We start from the raw sequence: 21,960 nt of genomic DNA, 5'->3' as shown, positions 1-21,960 counted from the left end.
GCGCCAGAGACCCGGGTTCAATTCCCGCCTCAGGCGACTGACTGTGTGGAGTTTGCACATTCTCCCCGTGTCTGCGTGGGTTTCCTCCGGGTGCTCCGGTTTCCTCCCACAGTCCAAAGATGTGCAGGTCAGGTGAATTGGCCATGCTAAATTGCACGTAGTGTTAGGTAAGGGGTAAATGTAGGGGCATGGGTGGATTGCGCTTCGGCGGGGCAGTGTGGACTTGTTGGGCCGAAGGGCCTGTTTCCACACTGTAAGTAATCTAAAATTTAAAAGGCACTCAGCTAAGTATATGAATAAGAAATGTTGGGAGGTATGAGCCAGAAGCAGGCAGGTAAGACTAGTTTAGTTTGGGACAATGTTTGACATGGTCTGGTCAGACTAAAGGGTCTGCTTCTGTGCTGTATGACTCTATGACTCTCTCTCACAAAGCTTTTAGTTTAAACTAGCCTTTCAATAACCCAGATTGCTCCCTCATTCTCTTTGAATCCACTTTTTTAAACATTAAACAGGTGGCACTTGAACCTATGTCCCTCAGTGCATTAGTCTGTGGCTGCTGGATTATGAGCCAAAGGACATTTCCACTGCATCGCCACCTCAGAATCTCTCTTACTGGTGTGTTTTATTGCTCTGGATCAACATCACTTCTCATCAACATAGAACTTGGTAGGAGACTTTTCTCAAAATCTGTAGTGCCCCTTGACTCCACTGAGGCCACATCCCTCTTGACCTTCAGATATGGCCATTTGCTATATACTCATGTAGTGTGTTTGCCACCAAAGCTGTTAGCAGCAGGTGCAACATTGATGCCAGTTGTATTGATGTATGAGATGATGGTGTGCACCGAAAGCAACCTGGCAGAAGCATGCAAACCTTGAGCTCCAAAGTAGAGTCAAAGTGCTGAATTGTTGTTTAACTTGGTCCAAGAGCAAGCTTGAAGATGTATTGAGCCTGGTGGCTTGCTGATGCTGACTAATGTGGACAGTCGAGAAAGCTGGTGGGTATTGAGCATGCACGGACATGGTATCGATGACAGAGTTGGATGATAGACGGGACAATCTTTGAGCTGCAGCCACCAAGTACCTGCTGGGACCAACATCAGAAATTTGTGAGTCTAGTTTCTCAGGGAATGAGAGGAGAATTGGAAGTGGTGTACAAATAAGGTGAGAAGGTATTAACTAGATGGAAGTACATGGAAATATGACAGTCATCTTTCAGAAGTGAGATTCTGAAGTTGCCACAAAGCTTAAGGGGATATTCCATTGGATTCACTATGTTTTCCCAGACTTACCATTTTCCACATCCTCAAGGAAGTGAAAACTCCACCCATGAATTGGCAGAAAATCCACCTGAGTATTAAAACAACTGTAATATTTCCAAATCTATGTATAATAGGAGTAACCGAACTCAGGTAAATTTGGATAAAACGGAAACTCAGAGAAATCTACTACAACTCCAGTTTAATGATCCAGAAAAATAGTTGTGAATGTTTTGTGTCATAAACTTTTGGATGAAGCTGCATGCTGTTCAACCTAATGTTGGAGTTTGAGTCAAACTGCTGCATTGAATCTTCCACACTGTGGTATAATCCCAATAAATGTTGTTACTGGACAAAACAGATCCCAGACTCTGGAAATCTGATTTGATAGATCATGGTTGCTTTTATTTTGCAAAGTCTTTCACTGAAACACAAGCATGCAATGTTATAGGTTTTGTTTTAACAGTAAGACAGAGGTGTATCACTCAAAAGAAATGAAGATAAATCAAGCTATTTCAAATTTTTAAAAATTCATTCGTGCAATGTGGACATTGCTGTCTGGGCCAGCATGTATGACTTCCTTAGATAGCCTTGAGAACATGGAGGTAAGCTGCCTTCTTGATCCTGCTGCAGTCCATTAAGTGTAGGTAGCTCCTCAATGCCTTAGGAGGGGTGGGGGAAGGGGGATGCAGGGGGCGGGGGAGTTCCAGACTTTTGGCCCAGTGACTGGACTAGGAAGGTACTGTCTATAGATCCTTAATGAATTTCTGCAGTGCATTGTGTGGATGGTACATGGTGTGAGCTGGAAAATATTTGGCTGGCTCACATTCATTGGGCTGAAGGGCCTTTCTCTGTGTGTGGACCATGAGGTTTACATTTGCTGTTATTCTAAGTGAATATTATAAAAAACAATATTTCTAAAAATAAATGTAAACTTTACAGTACCTGTGTGTGAAATCATGACCTCCAATTTCTTGCAATACCTTAAATATTACCTGACGTATATCGGAGTAGCTTGTCAACTTGAACTTCAATTGATCTCAATAGGAACAGCTTCACACTCGTTACTGTGCAGAATAAAGATAGCAAACTGAAAGGACTTGCTGGGTTATAATACTCAATGGGTTTAGCACAGTCAACTCTGGTATTTGGGATTAAGATTTGGCATTTTCTTGGTTACAGAATAACATTAAAAATTCTAACCACGAGTGAGCTGGAAGACACTGGATATAAATATTTACTTGAGGCCTCAGTGAACAAAAGGCTATAAAGTAGTAAGAAGCATTGTTTTACTTAGTGAAATACTCATACATATTTCTACTCCCAACTACTGCAGTTAAATGCTGCCATGAGTTGCTTGCATCTGCTGGAAAAAATGCTGGAAAAATGATGCCTCCAGATGGTAAAATTTCTGAATGGAAGCGGCCATGAGGTTTAAAATTGTTTGTCAAGTAGAATGCAGTAACCACAGCTTGCACTTATACAGCATCTTTTAACTTTGGAAAACATCGCACAGAGTTTCATTGAGGTGTCGTCAGAGCCAAAGAAAGAAATTTTAAGAGTGGGGTCCAAGCTCTTGGTCAGCATGCTGGGTTCAAAGGGAAAATTGAATCCCAAAACAAGTGTTATGTTAATTATCATTTGATAGATGTTTAGCTCCACAAGTAGATTATTTGATTATTGTGATATTAAGTGTAACACCATCTCAGATTTTATTTTGTAGAGGCAATGCATACTTTTACCACCTCAAATCATTCTGACATATCACAGATACTGAGTTTCCAAGACTTGTGTGTCAGCCATGAGATGTGCATTTTGAGATGCATGCTTCATTTGTCAAATATCCCTGCATCTCAACAAAAATATTCTTTTCATATGAGACTCTTGAAAGTCCAGTTATATCCCTACATGTTACAAAAATGCTATTGGAAGTTTGGGGATATATGACAAAAAGATCATCAATGACTGGTATTTTTATAACACCTTTAATGTAACAAACCATCCCAAATGGCTTTACAAGAGCATGGTCAGACCTCATTTGACACATAAGAGGAGACATTGCGACAGATGGATCTTGTGACATTTTGAAGATAACCTTAAAATACCCTAGGAGAAAGTGAGGACTGCAGATGCTGGAGACCAGAGTCGAAAAATGTGGTGCTGGAAAAACACAGCAGGCCAAGCAGCATCCGAGGAGCAGGAGAATCGACGTTTCGGGCATAAGCCCTACCCTTACTCCAGACAGACAAAGTTCATTCTTGCAGTGAACTGCAGTGGCACTGGTATTACATTCAGCATGACACTTTCAGCATCACAGACACTTGTCATTTCTATTTAATGTAGTCAGCAATCTGAATGTTTGCATTTACTCTATGACCAGCTACAGAACGACAACATCTGAAGGTTTTTTAATCCACTTCTAATTGAGAAATAGCTAACAGGGCATCAAAATAGCAGAAAGAGAATAGAAACATCCATACTAAAATTAAAAGTATTTCAAAGTTATTAATTTATAGTCAGCAGAAAATAGCAGAAAATACTTCATTGCTTATTATCTTCTTATAGTATATGATTATTTCAGTCCTTCATCTAATAGATAAATCCTCACTAATTCCTTCTAAGTATCTACTTTAAAACAGCTCATGGGCTTTAGGGCTCATCTTCAGAATCCTGAAAAACTGCTTTTGCTACATAACCACCCAAGCCACCGACACTTCCTATGACAGCAGCACCAGCAGTAGAGATTCCAGCAGCTCCTGTATGGGTTAACAAAAGATCATTACATTAATCTTTACCATGTTTAACATATATCAATATCACTGCCTCCCTCCCCACACTGATCATTCTGTGCTGTGAACCATTCTGCACAGGGAAGCATTATATTCCAGGTCTCCGATCCTGATCGTGTAAAAGCTGTTGAACAGTTGATATAAATTGGTTCTCCACTGATTCAAAAAGAACAAGTAAGTGGGTGCAAAACTGTTCATTTGTCATTTTACAATACACAGTTCTAGAAGTTCTTTCAAAATATAAATGATAGAGGACAGCTTTTTCTAATTGCTTCATTGATGAGTTTCACTCCAACATAAATATTGGGTTTTTATTATTTTGATACCCATTTGGACTACATTCAGTAATACATTCAGCAAGTATAATCTCCCTCTGCTCTCATGAAGACTGATAGCCTTGTGTTTGAAAAATCACAGAACCGTGACTCAACTCAAAAATCTTTTCTTCATGTACATTTGGAGAGATGAATTAAAGCTTTTTTTAAAAAAACACTTGTTGAACGTGGGCACTGCTGTCTGGCATTTTTTGCCTGTCCCTAGTTGCCCTTGAGAAGGTGGTGGTAAGCTTTTTTCTTGAACCAGTACAGTGCATAGTGCTCTAGGTAGACCCACAATGCCCTACGGGAAGGAATTCCAGGATTTTGACCCAGCAACACTGAAGGAATGGTGACATATTTCCAAATCAGGATGGTGAGTGGTTTGGAGAGGAATTTGCAGGGGGTAGTGTTCCCATATATCTGCTGCCCTTGTCCTTCTGACTGGAAGTTGTCATGGGTTTGGAAGATGTTGTCTAAGGATCTTTGGCGAATTTCTGCAGTGCATCTTGTTGCTACGACGTGTCTCTGGTGTCAGAGAGCGTGGATGCTTGTGGATATTGTGTCAATCAAGTAGGCTGCTTTGTCCTGTGTAGTGTCATAAGTTCTCGAGTCTTGTTGGAATTGCACCCATCTAGGCAAGTATTCTATCACACTCTTGACTTGGTGGACAGACTTTGGGAGTCAGGAGGTGAGTTTGTTACTGCTCTGACCTGCTCTTGGAGCCACTGTGTTCACATGGCAAGTCCAGTTGAGTTTCTTGTCAATGGTAACTCTGAGGATATTGATAGTGGGGGATTCAGTGATAGTAACACTGTTGAATGTCAAGGGGTGGTGTTTGGATTGTGTCTTTTTGGAAATGGTCATTGGCTGGCATTTCTGTGGCATAAATGTTACTTGCCACTTGGTCAGCCAAGCTGCTGAACCAGTGATTATATTAACATCAATCTTTATAACTGTTCAATTAAACAAAAAAAAAAGTATGAAATCATACCAAGAGACTGGAGAGTTGCTACAATGCCGCCTGCTGCTACACCTCCTCCATTAGCGAGTGCTGCCGCAGACATCATCTGTGCTCCGAAGGATCCAGCTGCTATTCCAGCACCAGTAAATCCAGCTGCAGCAACAGCAACAGGGGCAGCAACTAATGCAGCAACTACAAAATAGAACAACCAAGCCAGGTGATAACACATCACTGCTTCAACAAATCCAGCAAAGAGATTTCCCATGTTCAATGTATTTTGCAGCCATTCAGAAAGAATAAAGACAGCCCTTTGTGTAACAGCAGCATAAGGCCACAACAGCAACAGCTTTTAAAGGACTCAACATCATGTCACATGTTTGCATTTTCAAATTCCATCAGCGAACAAGGCTATCCCACCGATTATTTTAGAATAGAATCATAATAAAGATAGAACGCAGAAAGCTTTCAAGCCATCATGCTATCACTTTGAAAGAACTGTCACATTTGGTCCCTCATTCCCATATAATGCCCATAGCCTGTAAGAACCTATTCATCTCACTTCTAACAATATATCTGGAGTCAGCTTCCACACTTTTTCAGGTTCCATGTTCCAGATTCAAATGTTACAAATGTAACACCATCTCTCCTCATCTCTGTGATCTTTTCCAATTATGTTCTATCAATGATTCCCAGTTATTAGCTCAGTTGTTTTGCTTTAACTACCCTCTACGTGTTTTGAGAGACTTATTGACTAATTATCTTGTCGACTTGCTCTGTCTCCTTCATGATTTTGAGTATGCCAACATCAAAGTTTCTCCACTCGCAGTCTCAGTTTAGCTTGACAATTTAGTGTTATGCTGAAGGTGTGCTGAGTTGTCAGTGGTGCGATTTTTAAAATTTGCTCATGAGATGAGGGTGTCTTTATTGTCTGTCCCTAGTTGCCCTTGAGAAGTTGATGGTGAGCTGCTGCCTTGAACTGCAGAGGAGACAGAAATCAAGGTGCCCACCATTTGTTGGCATTAAATGAAGAACAGCATGCTTTTCTGGGCAAATGTTCAAGAAACATCACTGAAAACAACATTATCTACTCTTGTGGAATCTTCCCATGCCCAGATTGGTTCCCCACATAACAGCAGTGTGTAGATATATATTCAACTATTTCGGAAGCATCTTTGGATATTCTGAGAAGCTGTTAAGGGAGAGTATGAAAGCAGGTTGTTCTTTACCCGCTCCTCCTGCAATCCAGGCAGCCGTTGACCAATCTGTAATTACATGGAGAAAAAACAAACATTACAAAAGCTTTAGAAAGTGAGAAATGCTATAATTTGATATCAGTAATGAAGTAAAACAGTCAAGTTAAATACCAAACATCACTTTATCAGTTTGTGCATTGCACAGACATATTCTTCTCAGTGTGAGGGCTAAGAATGTCAGGGGTATATTAACATTCAAAACTGCAAGCTCAAAACCCAGATATATGGCACTGCTTCCACAGAGTTGCAATGTCCATTAAATAGTCACCTGTTCCAAAGCAAGGAACTCAGTTTTCCCTATCTTCAACCTGATTGGACAGAAAAAGAATAACTTTGAACTTGTTTGAGACTCAATGCTGGATAATAACAGTATGGTCTTCTCCACTTGGGGAGCTTTCATTGATGAGGTGAGGTGATGGGGAGTTTGGGAGGTGGTGTTCAGGATTGCAGACAGAGCCCCATAGAGTATATTCAATGCAGGATTAAGGTACTTTGTTTACCAAGTGCCAGGCTACCCCTATCGAGTTCTCATACAGCTGGGGGCAGTGTTAAAGTAAGTTTACTAACTTCATGAAAACGAGTCACTCAAACTGAACTAGCACCTCTGTTTCTCACTTGCCAGATGATGCCAGAAATGCTGAAAGAAAATGACCCATTGCAGCATTTTTCTTCAAATCATGTCTACTCAGCCACCAGCATCCACAAATCTATAAAGAATGTTTTGCTAAAAACAGAAAATGCTGAAAGCTTTTCCAGCATTTCCTGTTTTTAGCAAAACATACTTTCTGGATTGGTGGATGTTGGTGGCTGAGCAGACGTGATTTGAAGAAAAATGCTGCAATGGGTCATTTTCTATCTGAACCATGAGAAGAAACATAACTGGAATATCCAAATGGCACTATCCCAGTGCAGTAGACAATGCTGGGAAAAAAGTGAGAAAGTACTTCCACATCCTCAGCCCTGCTTACTCTCCATTACACATGGAAAAGACAGATTGTTTAAGGAAAAGCAAGATGTCCCTCTCCACAATATAAATAATAACGTTAGCTTTCTGGACTACACTGGGCCCCACAGCCACAGACAGTAAAGTAGTAAATGTATCTGACCAATAGGATGGGGATAGGTGGGGGGAAAAAAAAATCAGGATTGCATGACTCACTTGATGATGAGCTAGTACCTGAAAAAGGATGTAATTAATAACAGGATGAGAACATTTTGTGTTTTTTAAATAGCTTTATTTCACTCACCCAGTCTGATTTCATATTTTGCTATATTGAGTCCGAAAATGCCTTCTTGCATTTATATAGCATCTTATTACATTTTTTTTTAGTGTGGAAACAGGCCCTTCGGCCCAACAAGTCCACACTGACCAGCCGAAGCGCACCCACCCAGATCCATTCCCCTACATTTACCCCTGCACCTAACACTACAGGTAATTTAGCGTGGCCAATTCACCTAACCTGCACATTTTTGGAGTGTGGGAGGAAACCGGAGCACCCGGAGGAAACCCACGCAGACACGGGGAGAATGTGCAACCTCCACACAGTCGGTCGCCTGAGGCGGGAATTGAACCCGGGTCTCTGGCGCTGTGAGGCAGCAGTGCTAACCACTGTGCCACCGTGCCGCCCACTTCATCTTCAGAATGACCCAAAGTATTTTGCAAACAGTGGATTACTTTGTAATTGCAACAGTATTTGTGTAACTTTCAGTTTAATGGACCAGAGTTTCCACGGAGTGGAAATAACAAAAGAAAAAAACTGGGCGTTTCTGACAGGATACCACTGTTATGTTCTGTAATTTAAAAGGTGCAAAATCACAGAGAGACCCCTTGTCAACCCCTGTTGAATGTTAAGTACTTAAATACATGGTTAGGATGTCAGATGGATAGTGGGTACGGTGCCAGGTAGCCAGTGTACCAGTAGATACAGTACCAAGTATGTATGTGTGGAAGATGTCAGGAAGGTAGGATGGCAAGTCGGTGTAGACTGAGAGTGATCAAGTGTTCAGATTAGGGTTGAGAGTTGCCTGCTCCAGTGAGGGGTATCTGGTCCAGGAAGCAATCGGGTCTAACAGCAGGGCAGGAGAGGGTAGTGTACAGGCAGATCATGTCCAAAGCAGGGGAACAGTGGGTGGTGGGTCAGGGAAGGTGCACAGTAGTCCATGGATCAGAGGAAGCAGCAGCAAGAAGGTACAGTCCAGGTAATAGGCATTTAGATGCTAGGGAAGGCAAAGCAGGTCCATATTGGGGTTAAGGGGTGAGCTGGTGGAGTGAGGGTGTCTGATGTTTGGGGGTGAGAGGGTAATGTCAGTTCAGAATTTATGGGTCCATAGGAAGTATAATGGGGAGTATTAGGTAATTATGGAGTCAGCTGAATACTGACATAAGAGTTAGACTAGGTATTTAATAGTCTAACATTTCTAAGTAATTATTTACTCAACTTAATCAGACTTGATTTCTGACTTCAATAGACACTTTTACAAGGTTCTAAGCATCAAGGAGTTGTGTGTTGGAAAATTCAATTTTCTATGCTAGTCTTTTAGAGTTTGCTACTATGGGGATTCTACAGAGGCCTGATGCACAACTCCAACTATACTGGAAATGTGACTGTCATGCCATTGGAAAATCCAGATGAATATACAGAGTGAAAGGGATGTCTCTCCATTCTGACACTTTTGTAAAACATCATGATAAAAATGAATAAATTGCATTTTAAAGCAATACACTGTCTCCGATGTGTTTAATCAGGATTACCTGTCTCATCTGATGATGAGCTTGAAACTGTAAGAGATATAATTAATAACAGTATGAGAATATTTTCTTTTCATAAAAAAAATTTTGATACACATACACAGTATCATATCATAGTCAGAGAATACAACTGTACATTTATACAGCATCTCATCATATCTTCAGAATGACACAAAGCATTTTGCAACCAATGAATTACATTGTAAATGTACAGATATTTATAGAAATACGTGAGACATGCAGGAAATCAGGCTAGATTTTTTTTTAAGGTGTTCTCTTGTAGTGCAGAACTGATGAAAAAAGGCAAACCATGGCCACTTTTCACAGACAGTAGCTGACACGCTCTGAAATTTGATAGTCGAGAATCAAAGATAGCCACTGACAGCTGCCATCAAATGTTAAGTACTTCAGGTAAGTGTGAGCTTAGGATGTCATATGGGTAGTGGGTAGGGTGACCAAGTAGTTTGGTTGTCAGTGGGATAAGGTGTAATGAGGGTTAAGGCACCAGATGAATAAGGAGTGGGGTGCTGGTGGTTGGTTTGCCAAGCAGGTATGGCATAGGATTCAAAATGGGTAAACGCCAAGTAAATAATGCAGCGCTTAAGGTAGGTAGAGGTGATTTGCTCCAGTGAAGGGCTGCAGAGGGCAATTATTTGATTGCAGAAATGGTCAGGTCTAGTGGTAGAGAGTCTAGTCATAAGTGGTGGGTGGGGCAGTAGGTAGCAGCACGGGCATATCCTATCCAGAGTTGGGTAGGAGCTATCAGTGGGTCTACTGAGGGGGAAGGGTGATGAAGTTGTAGGTCTGGAGCAAGGAAAGGGCAGCAGCTGGTCCAGAGTGGGAGAAGGGCTGAGCAGGCCCCGAGTATGGCAGGGCTGGCAGATTCTGGCGAGAGAGGGTGATGGCAGAGTCTGAGCGTTATTGTGTAGGGAGATAGTTAGGGGTTGGCGAGCTAATTAATTGGTCCATTGAATGTCTACTCAGGAATGAGACTAGGCTAAATGAGAATAGTCTAACTTTTTCCGAGTAATTATTTACATAACTCCATTTGAATACCCTAGATTATTTGGTTCAAATTGATAAATTTGAGAGGTTCTCAGCAGAGAGGAACTGTCCAGTGAAAAGTTTAACTTCCTGAGCAGTTCCTTTGGAATCTGCAATGATCAGGATTCTGCAGGGTCCGCATGTGCAATTCTGATCAACAGTGGAATAATGACTGTCTGACCATTGGCAAGATGGAGGAGTCTCCACTATAAACTTTGTATAATCTCACAATTAATCCAAATAAAATACACTTTAAATTATATTATTGTATCATCTCTTATGTATTGAATCATTGTAAATCCCAAAAGGAATGATCTGTGATTTCCTCTGCACTTTATAACTGTATCGATGAAGCAACTGTGTTCTGATTCTATGCTTTTCAAAGTAGCATGAGAAAACTTTGATAGTGCATTTCATTCTTTGCTTTCCAAATCCCAGCTAATCATGTGTCTTGTCAATTATTCCTGTCTGCTGCCTACCCCTCATAAACAATATGCTGTTCCAAGTTGATCACGCTGATAAATCCTGAACTTTCTGTTCTCATAACATCTGAGTCAATTGGTAGAAATTCCAAATGAATTTTTTTCAATGGCAATTCAGCTTTAACAATTCTTTCTTGACAGTCAAGAGTGTTTCTTTCTCCCCACTTTCTGATGACTGAGAATTCTCCTTTCCATCACAATCACATTTGGACAGGATAGTGGTGAAGGTGGTTTGGTACACTTGCTTTCATTGAAGTTGGAATGCTATGATGAGGCTGTACAAGACATTGGTGAGACCAATTTTGAAATACTGCATTCAATTCTGATTGCCCTGCAGTGGGAAGGTTGTTGTTAAACTTGAAAGGGTACAGAAAAAATTTATAAGGATATTGCCAGGGCTGGAAAGTTTGAGTCATAAGGAAAGGCTGGATTGGCTGGTGGTTTTCTCCCCTTGAGTGTAGGAGGTTGAGGAATGACCTTATAGAGGTTTATAAAAACATGAGGGGCGTGGACAAAATGTCTTTTTCCCAGGAAAGGAGTGTCTAAAAATAAAAGGCCAGAGGTTGAAGGTGAGAGGGGCAAGATTTAAAAGGGACCTGAGGGCTAACCTTTCCACACAAAAAGGGTGGAGGACATATGGAATGAGCTGACAGAGGAAGTGTTGAAGGCAGATAAAATTGCAACATTTAAAAGACATTTGGATAGGTACATGAATAGGAAAGATTTACAGAGATATGGACCAAATGCAGGCAAATGGGACTAGCAAAGTTTGGCATCCCTGCTCAACTTGAATGAGTTGGATGGAAGGGTCTGTTACTGTGCTATATGACTCTATGACTCAATCCATTATCCTGTTAGCGTTGTTACGGACTCATCCATTGGACTTCTCTTTCTCTAACTTGGATCTTTGATGTAATTACCAAAGAAATTCCACCCTTACTCCACTCTGTTCCAAATGTGCAACTGATGTACAGTTCTCTCCTCATCATGTCGATGATGTGGAATGCCTGGAATCAAAGCAAGAAACTAGTGCCATATTTACTTCCTTCTTTAGCACTCTGAAATCCAAAGTTTAAGTTATCTCCTCAGAATTTACAAGCTTCTTTGTTCAATCTATTCTCAAATAACTGAAGGGCATTATTGCTCACTTGTTTCCGAACAATGAGTTATTTTTCTTTTTGAAAAGTGTATAATTCAATACGATTGTGGGATAGTCAGGCATAACAGTGGAACTATTAAAAATCTGTCAGTATGTTCACATAAATCTACTGCTTACCTCTGTTGAAAGAAGCAGACAAGATCAATGCGCTGTAAATCAGATGAAGCATATTTCCTTGATTTTCGAGGGTGAATAATGAAAGAAATGCAGGTTCTAGTAACAGCTGGAGCACAACGATTTTCCTGCAAAGTTTAACACAAGATGTAATCTCAATTAGAAAGGCTACAAACAAAATCCTGACTCTGCCATCCTACTTTATTGGTCACAAATGTATAATAAAATGTGGAGTTGGTTCAAATGGTTTTCAGAATTTTCCAACAGTTATCTTAAGTAACTTGTAGATAAGAGGGAGCCAATGGCTGCCAGCTTACTGGACTTTTTAGAAGGCTTTCAATAAGGTTCCACATGAAATATGAGCATGTAAAGTGAAAGCACATGGGACTGGTTGTGCTGGCATGGATAGAGAATTAGTTAGCAGACAGAAAACAAAGAATAGGAATAAACCGATCTTTTTCTGATTAGTAGCGACTAGCGGGGTACCGCAGGGATCAGTGATTGAGGCCCATCTATCCGCAAGATATTTTTAATGTTTAGATGAGAGAATTAAATGCAATATCTCCAAGTTTGCAGATTACAACTTATGTTGTAAGGTAAATTGTGAGAAGCATGCAGAAATGTTTCAGTGTGATTTAGACAATTTGTGGAGGAGTGCAAATGCAATGTCAATGAAGTGGATAAATGTGAGGTTATCCACTCTGGTAGCATAAACAGGAACAGCGACAGATTGGGAAAGTGAAAGAAGCAATAAAACCTGGATGCGCTTGTAAACCAGTCACTGAAAGTAAGCATACAGATGCAACAGATAGTGAAGGAGGCTAATGGTATGTTGGCCTTCACAGTGAGAGAAATACCAGTATAGGGGCAAGGATTTCTTGTTGCAATTGTACTGAGCATTGGTCAGACCATACCTGGAGTCTTGCATGTAGTTTTGGTCTCCTTATCTGAGGAAGATGTTCTGGTTATGGAGGGAGAGCAACAACATTTATCAGACTGGTTCCTGGGATGGGTATAATGTATGATGAAAGATTGGATTGAGTAGGTCTAAATTCACAAGCATTTGGAAGAATTAGATGGACGTGATGGTGGTTCTCACAGAAATCTAGACAGGGTAAATGCAGGAAGGATGTTCCTAATAACAGGGAGTCCAGAATAATGGGTCACAGTCTAAGGATATGGGATAGATGATTTCAGACTAAGGATATGAGATAGATCACTTAAACTGAGATGAGGAGAAGTGTCTTCACCTGGAGAATGGTGAGCCTACGGAATTCTGCCACAGATAGTGGTTGAGGCTTAAATCTAGAATGTTTTCAAAAAGGCATAAGATATAATTCTTAGGACCAGGGGTATGGGAAATGACCTGTCCTACCTGCCAGTCTCCCTTCCCACCTATCCACTCCACCCTCCCCTCTGACCTATCACCTCCATCCCCACCCCCATTCATCTATTGTACTCTTTGTTACCTTCTCCCCAGGCCCACTACCGCCCCCCCCGCCCGATTTATCTCTCTATCCTGGAGGCTCCCTGCCTCTATTCCTGATGAAGGGCTTTTGTTTGAAACGATTGTTCCACATATCCAACGAAGAGGCAGGCATAGCTGGGGCCCATGCGGGTGCCCATGGCTACTCCTTTCCCGCCGACCCAACCAGTACCCTTTCACTGACACCCTCCTTCGACTGACTGAACTGGTCCTCACTCTGAACAACTTCTCTTTCCAATTCTCCGACTTCCTCCAAACCAAAGGAGTAGCCATGGGCACCCGCATGGGCCCCAGCTATGCCTGCCTCTTCGTAGGATATGTGGAACAGTCCATCTTCCGCAGCTACACTGGCACCACCTCCCACCTTTTCCTCCGCTACATCGATGACTGTATCGGCGCTACCTCGTGCTCCCACGAGGAGGTTGAACAGTTCATCCACTTTACCAACACCTTCCACCCCGACCTCAAATTTACCTGGACCGTCTCAGACTCCTCCCTCCCCTTCCTAGACCTCTCCATTTCTATCTTGGGCGACCGACTCAACACGGACATTTACTATAAACCGCCCGACTCCCACAGCTACCTAGATTACACCTCCTCCCACCCTCCCCCTGTAAAAACACCATCCCATATTCCCAATTCCTTCGCCTCCGCTGCATCTGCTCCCAGGAGGGCCAATTCCAATACCGAACAACCCAGATGGCCTCCTTCTTCAAAGAACGCAATTTCCCCTCAGACGTGGTTGACGATGCTCTCCACCGCATCTCCTCCACTTCCCACTCCTCCGCCCTTGAACCCCGCACCTCCAATCGCCACCAGGACAGAACCCCACTGGTCCTCACCTACCACCCCACCAATCTCCAGATACATTGTATCATCCTTCGTCATTTCCGCCACCTCCAAACAGACCCCACCACCAAGGATATGTTTTCCTCCCCTCCCCATCAGCGTTCTGGAAAGACCACTCCCTCCGCGACTCCCTCGTCAGGTTCACACCCCCACCAACCCAACCTCTACTCCCGGCACCTTCCCCTGCAACCGCAAGAAATGCAAAGCTTGCGCCCATACCTCCCCCCTCGCTTCCCTCCAAGGCCCCAAGGGATCCTTCCATATCCATCACAAATTCACCTGCACCTCCACACACATCATTTACTGCATCCGCTGCACCTGATGTGGCCTCCTCTACATTGGGAGACAGGCCGCTTACTTGCGGAACGTTTCCGAAAACATCCTTGGGACACCCGCACCAACCAACCCAACCGCCCCGTGGCTGAACACTTTAACTCCCCCTCCCACTCCACCAAGGACATGCAGGTCCTTGGCCTCCTCCATCGCCAGAGCTGAAAATGTGTTGCTGGAAAAGCGCAGCAGGTCAGGCAGCATCCAAGGAACAGGAGAATCGACGTTTCGGGCATAAGCCCTTCTTCAGGAATCATGCCCGAAACATCGATTCTCCTGTACCTTGGATGCTGCCTGACCTGCTGCGCTTTTCCAGCAACACATTTTCAGCTCTGATCTCCAGCATCTGCAGTCCTCACTTTCTCCTCCTCCATCGCCAGACCTCGACAACAGGACGCCTGGAGGAAGAGCGCCTCATCTTCTGCCTAGGAACTCTCCAACCACAAGAGATGAATGTAGATTTCTCCAGCTTCCTCATTTCCCCTCCCCCCCACCTTATCTCAGTCCCAACCCTTGGACTCAGCACCGCCTTCTTGACCTGCAATCTTCTTCCCGACCTCTCCACCCCACCCCCTCTCCGGCCTATCACCCTCACCTTAACCTCCTTCCACCTATTGCATTCCCAACTCCCCTCCCCCAAGTCCCTCCTCCCTAACTTTTATCTTAGCCTGCTTGGCACACCTTCCTCATTCCTGAAGAAGAGCTTATGCCTGAAACGTCGATTCTCCTGCTCCTTGGATGCTGCCTGACCTGCTGCGCTTTTCCAGCAACACATTTTTCAGCTCTGATCTCCAGCATCTGCAGTCCTCACTTTCTCCTGAGGCTGTATAAGGCTCTGGTCAGATCACATTTGGAATATTCTTAGCGGCTTTGCTTCTATGGAAGGATGTGCTGGCATTGGAGAAGGTCCAGAGGAGGTTCACAAAAATGATTCTGGGAATGAAGAGCTTGTTATTTGAAGAGTAGTTAAGGACTCTGGGTCTGTATTCGATGGAGTTTAGAAGGATGGGGGTATATGATGGAAACTGAAGGGACAATCTTTTAGCAATGAAATGAGAAGGAATTTCTTCAGTAAGAGGGTCATTAATCTGAGGAACTCAGTGCCACAAAGGGCTGTGGAGGTCAAGTAATTGAGTGCATTCAAGACAGAGATAGATAGGCTCTTGATTAGAAAGGGAATCTAGAGTTATGAGGAGAAGGCAGAAGAAAGGGGTTGGGAAACAGCTGTGGGTGAAAGGTGGAGTAGATTTGATAAGCCAAATGGCCTAATTCTGCTCCTATATGTTATGGTCTAATGGATACAGCTTTGAATAAAGTAATCCCACAGATACATCCCATTCTGGTGAGCCCAGGCACGATTGTTAATGGGCTAAGCTTTGGCCATAGGGTATTAGAACATTACAAGTGTCTTCTGTACCATTCCTTCAGCCATTGAATCACAATTAAACTGCCTTCACCATAGAGGGAAAATATTGCACAAGGACTCATGTTCCACGGCATTCCATGGTAGAGTATTATAATTAATCAAGCAATGAATCAGGTTGTAACACCAGTGAATCTCTGTACCTCTGAAAACATTGTCTACCCATGCAGGGCAATCTCCTTTCAGCATCTAAGACTAAGGGTGGGCATTACGAAGCACTACTCTGAAATTGAAGGTTCAGTATCTGAGATGCACCATTTGCCAAGTGCATTGATCTGCATTAGACAAATTACATGCTGTGATCCCCTAACTTGTTCTGATCCATGAACATAAGGGACATCAGGAAACTATTAGGATTCTTTAATCATTTCAGGAATTTTAATCTCAACTTCACCTCATAGGTAGAAATGCCAGATTGAGGGGAGGGCAGTACCCTGAAAACTGACAGAGTGGGGAGGATTAGGAAAAGGCATGTACAGTGGTTAGGTAACAATGGGTCTGCTTTGTCCTAGATGGTGTCAAGTATCTGGAGTGTTGTTCAAGCTTCACTTATATGGGCATACAGGGAGTATTCCACCACACTCCTGACTTGTGCCCTGACTTGGTGTCTAGATATGGGAGGAAAAGGAAGGTGTAAGCATTGAATCCAGTTTGTCAACAGGAGAGAAACCAATTGTGCTCTTGACTATTTTGTTTCAGATAGAACTCCAGGGTGATGACAACCTGGAAAATCATCACTGCAACCACCACCTAGACAGGTACACCTTGGGAGCCTCCAACACTCCACATCACCAGGAATGCAACCTCACCAATGCATCTAACCCAGGATAGGGAACAGACTATCACTGAAAGTTATCAAGTTACTGAAATTACTGGTGCACTCCAGACTTTGACCTGCCTCTTCTGTTCCTAAAAACCACAATGGATACTCACAGGGATGTGGCAATTAATCTCATATACAGCAATAATAGGGGACTGAGAAGATGGAGGTTTTGCAGCAGGAAGAAGGAAGTTCCTTCACTGGACTGTCATAACTAATACTGGGGATGGACTAATTTACCACCATTTGCTTCGAAGCCAGGATTGTAGTCACAATGTTGTTAAGAGCAATGTGTGGGCATTGTGCAGAATTGAAACCATGCTAATTAACAATGTAGTAATTTGTCCACTTGCTGGTAATAGATACCCATGGGGGAAGGTAGCCATAATTGACTTCTTGAGGAGAATTATAATTGGGAGATGCCTCCTTGGGTGGTCTTGTCGCAGGAGGACTTACAGCCCAGGGAACAGGATTAGCTCTTATGGTCATGCAAGTTGAAGGATTAGGTATAAAGGAATATAAATAAGCCTATTATGCCAGACCATCACTATAGCCACTGACTCCCAGAGCAAGGGAAGAATATGGATCATGTTGCTCAGGACACAAATGAAAATATTGATCAGATGTTTTGAAATAAGATTTGGAAGAGTGCCTCAGCATTAAGTAGATTAGATCGTCAAGATCAAATTGAAGAGAAGAGACTGATGCTTATATGGCTTATGGTGAGGGGCAGTAGAGAACACAAACAGGTTCCTGATGCTCGTGCCACAGGTCCATACCAATGGAATGTGTATAATTTGAGTGTCTGGGGATGATTTGGTGCGGATCTCAGAGAGGAGGAAGCAAGTCACAAACTAGTTATCCAACCATCTGAGCTAACCAACCCTGAAGGTACATCTATACTGCTGTGAGGAAGGGAATCCCAGAATTTTGAATCAAGAAGGAGCAGCAATAACGTTCCAAGTCAGGATGGTGTGTGGGTTGTAAGGGGACACGCAGGTAATGCTTTTCCTATGTATCTTCTGCTCTTGTCTTTCTGGGTGTTGGAGGTTGTGTGTTTGCATAGAACTATTAAAGTAGCCCTGGTGAGTTGTTGAATTGGGTCTTGCCGTTGATACATTGCTGAATCTGTGCATCAGTGGTAGATAGAGTGACGACATGATTCATTTGCAAGTGGGCTTCTCTGCTCTGGATGGTGTTGAGCTTCTTCAGCATTGTTGGATCTGCACTCATCCAGGAAAGTAGAACACACTCCATTGTTCTCCTGACATGTGCCTTGCAGGTGGGGAATCAGGGTGGGGAGCCAGGATGTGTGTTCTGTGCCTCAGAATGCCCAGTCTCTGGCCTTTTCGTGAAGACATTGTATTTAATGGCAGGTCCAGTTCAGATTCAGGTCATTGCTAAGCCGCCAGGATGATGTTTATGGGATTCAGGGATAGTACCCCACCAAGTCATCGCCCAACAACAGCTTCACAGTCTTTGTCGAACTGCAACTGTCACTATACCAAGACTTTCGAGATGACACTTTCTCGGTGAACTTTTATGAGAGAAATCTTTAAACAGGTTCTGGTTAGCTCTTTCACTAGCTCTGTGATGTTTATCCAATTGTTTGATGGCAAATCAGGAATCCTTTTTGCAGGGAGTGCTTAAAAACACAATGCATCTCTGAAAAATGATTGTTTCTTCCCATGGAGTTGATGATACAAAAGGGGCAATTTCTCCTTGTATAAAGATGACTTGGGTGGTACCTTGTCCCACCTCCACCTTATTCGAGTCTAGGCTTGGAACTTTCAAGGCACTGACCGTGCCTCCTTTATGGTCAGTGCTGATGTATTTCACAGTTTGTTTTGCGGATTGACTTCGCTTACTCTTCTTGTCTCTGCTGTCTATTTCTGTTCCACTGTTTTTCTCTCCTATTGCTGGTAAAGCGTTGCAAGATTCACATTTGTCTTGGTTTGGACTTTTATAGATTAAATGTAGATATTAGGCAGGACAGCCGAGACTTGGATATTGGAATCCTTTGTTCCTACATGAGTTCCAAGGCTGCTAGTCACATGCCTCCAGTACACATCCGTAGGCACTGAGAAAAGCGGTGTATGATTGATCAGTTCAGACAGACGTATCAGCAGACAACATGGAATACTCCTCATAGGCCTTTCCCACTGGCTGACCCCACATCAGTAGTGTCCAAAGCTCTCCTGGCCATTGTCATTCAGCTGCCTGTTTTTCAAAGGTTGCAAAGGAAGTTTTAGAAATCAACCTCTTTGCATTTAAAGACAAACTGGGATTGCTTTAGGAAATCAAAACTTGTCATTGAAGTAAAGATTATTTAAACTAGCCTTGGATAAAGTCATATTCTCCTTAGCTGCTGTAATCTGTATCAGTTTCCCATCTCTATGGGCACAGGTGGAAAAGCTTGTTTACCCTTCATTTGGAATTCTCTTGCTCCCCTTTTCCTAAAGGCATGGTGGCTCAGTGGTTAGCACTGTTGCCTCACAGCACCAGGGTCCCAAGTTCAATTCCAGCCTCGGGCGACTGACTGTGTGGAGTTTGCACATTCTCCCTGTGTCTGTGTGGGTTTCCTCCCACGGTCCAAAGATGTGTAGGTCAGGTGAATTGGCCATGCTAAATTGCCTGTAGTGTTAAGTGCGTTAGTTAGAGGAAAATGGAACTAGGTAGGTTACTCTTCGGAGGGTTGGTCTGGACTTGTTGGCCCGAAGGGCCTGTTTCCACACTGTAGGGAATCTAATCTAATCTAATTTAATCTAATAGCTTTACCATTTCAGCATGTGCAGTTTGAAAGACGAACGGCTTCAGGCTTAAATGACATCATGAGAACCGAAGTCTGGCCAGAAGTTAAGAACAAATTTGCATGAAATCTAAAATCCATCAATCTCAAATCAGATCACTGGAGCTAACAGTGGCTGGAGGATCTTGGGCAATGTGCCCTCTGTATCAGATTGGGCTGAACAAGAGAGGAGGGAGTGTATGGGACCGTAAAGGAAAACCAGTTGTATTAAAAGAGGTGGAGGTGCTCATGTTGGACTCGGGTGGACAAAGTGACAAGTCACAGGACCCCAGGTTTATAGTCCAACAGGTTTATTTGAAACCACAAGCTTTCGCAGCGCTGCTCCTTCTTCATCCTTGAACAACACTACAACCTGGTGTCCTGTGAGTTCTGACATTGAATAAGGTAATCTCAGGTTGAAGATGCTTGCTACATGCAGAGCAGAATTTCTCAAAAAGAGGATGTCAGATGACGACTGAATCTTGAAACTGTGAAACTATGTAATGGGGAAGAAAGATTAGATACAGTGCAATTAGTGTGGGCTTTAGATATTGTGGAAATGAGTGAGGCTTTCAGACTGGAGTGGCTATGCTGCCTTGCACACTTGTGCTTAATATCAAATCTTTGTTCACTTAAACCTAGCAGACTTGACAGTAATTTTGTCATCACAACAGAAACACAGCTGTAAGTGCTACACCGTATCACTCAGGAAAGCAAAAGCCATTAGCTTCAACTTCATGCGGGTAAGAGCAAATTACTATAGATACTGGAATCTATACTGAAAACAACAAAAGCTGGAGATCTTCGCGGGTCAGGCAACTTCAATGGATCAAAGTCCAATTAAGAAAAATACCATACGCAATGCATTGATGGGTTATGGATATATTGGTGTAATTCTGCTATTATTTTATCTACAGAAAAATAATGTTTCTAAAAATACATACTGTAGAAGACCGAAAGTGCCTGAAATCACTAGTACATTTCTTAGTTATTACCTGGATAGATCCTGGAATTACCGAAAGACAAACACAAGCTGGACTCAGGAGGAGTAGCTTCGTAGTGACTGAACCACGGAATATATAGCAAATTAGAGGATTCTGCTGGGTCCTAATGCTCAGTGAGTTTTACCAATTCAATTTTCAGCCCGTTTCATTTTCATACCAGATTTCAATGAAAGCTGGATTTGAGAAATCGAATCTACGACGTTAGTTTCAGTTTCGTTTCCTCAGAAATGCGCATGATTTCACTCCCAGCCCTTACTTTGTATCCAGGAGAAATTGTGTAAATATTAAAAGATGTCAGGAGGTTGGGTTGTGTTTTAAATTCTTTAACACTCAAGTTCCAAATCAATAATCCCAGTTTAAGTAAATGCCTGGCAGTTCAAATAACAGAAAGGATTATTCAAAAACTTAGATGTACAAACATTCAACAAGCGGAGAATAAACTCCACTGTGTGTGAACGGGGTGAAGGAAATTAATTTGTGTGTGTGTGAGGGGGCTGGAGCTGTTTAGAACACCAGGTTCCCATTGAGTTGTGTGGAGTTGCACACTCCCCATCAGTAGCTCACCAACCTCAGACTGGCACAATAATAAGCAACACAGACCACCAGGTTGACAGCAAGATTACCTGGCTGGATTGTCACAAAGAGGCTGGAGGAGTAGAGTGCTGCAGAACCCCAGATGATTTATTATTACAGCGTAATCCTGAGGTGTGAGGGAACAAAGGTTTGCAATTCCTTGCGCAAATAGAAATACATTTTTATGACCTTAACCAACAACATTTTAAGTTGAAAATCATATTGGTGTGGCATCTTCCCATTAAAGACAGAAAATTGAATATTAAACTAAACTTGGTAATGGCCCTAAACCAATCATAAAAAACAATTTCAGGCATTGGAATCAGGAAAGGTACATTATGCCTATAAAATAAGACAAATCTTTATCTGGTGACATGTTGACTCAGTTTAGCACTGCTGCCTCACAGCACCTGGCACCCAAATTTGACTCCAGCCTTGGATGACTGTGTGGGGTTTGCACGTTCTAACCCCCCCCCCCCCCCGTCTGTGCAGAATTCCACCTGCAGTCCAAAGATGTGCAGGCCAGGTGGTTTAGCCATGGGAAATGCAAGGTGATAGGGA

The 21,960-nt window shown here is 42.7% G+C and overlaps 1 protein-coding gene across 3 annotated transcripts; it reads right to left on the bottom strand.

The window, feature by feature from the left end:
* Positions 1-3,227: 3,227 nt before the first annotated feature.
* On the bottom strand, positions 3,228-20,969 carry LOC122563711 (uncharacterized). 3 transcript variants are annotated; one of them, XM_043717827.2, is made up of 6 exons: positions 20,818-20,969; positions 12,130-12,254; positions 9,331-9,357; positions 6,552-6,587; positions 5,356-5,517; positions 3,228-4,014 (listed from the first exon to the last, which is right to left on the bottom strand). In XM_043717827.2, the coding sequence occupies exons 2-6, from the start codon at positions 12,179-12,181 to the stop codon at positions 3,908-3,910; spliced, it is 384 nt and encodes a 127-aa protein (XP_043573762.2). In that variant the 5' UTR covers positions 12,182-12,254; positions 20,818-20,969; the 3' UTR covers positions 3,228-3,907. The 3 variants fall into 3 exon arrangements, with proteins under 3 accessions (XP_043573762.2, XP_087833009.1, XP_087833010.1); XM_087976883.1 differs by lacking the exon at positions 20,818-20,969 and adding an exon at positions 13,041-13,386; XM_087976884.1 differs by lacking the exons at positions 9,331-9,357; positions 20,818-20,969 and adding an exon at positions 13,041-13,419.
* Positions 20,970-21,960: the final 991 nt, after the last annotated feature.

This window comes from Chiloscyllium plagiosum, unplaced genomic scaffold (assembly GCF_037043375.1).
Source record: "Chiloscyllium plagiosum isolate Xiang-an unplaced genomic scaffold, Cpla_swu_hap1 HiC_scaffold_30, whole genome shotgun sequence".
Taxonomy (NCBI): Eukaryota; Metazoa; Chordata; class Chondrichthyes; order Orectolobiformes; family Hemiscylliidae; genus Chiloscyllium; species Chiloscyllium plagiosum.
The sequence above is the reverse complement of the archived record's forward strand: the minus strand, read 5'-3'. Positions and strand labels throughout refer to the sequence as shown.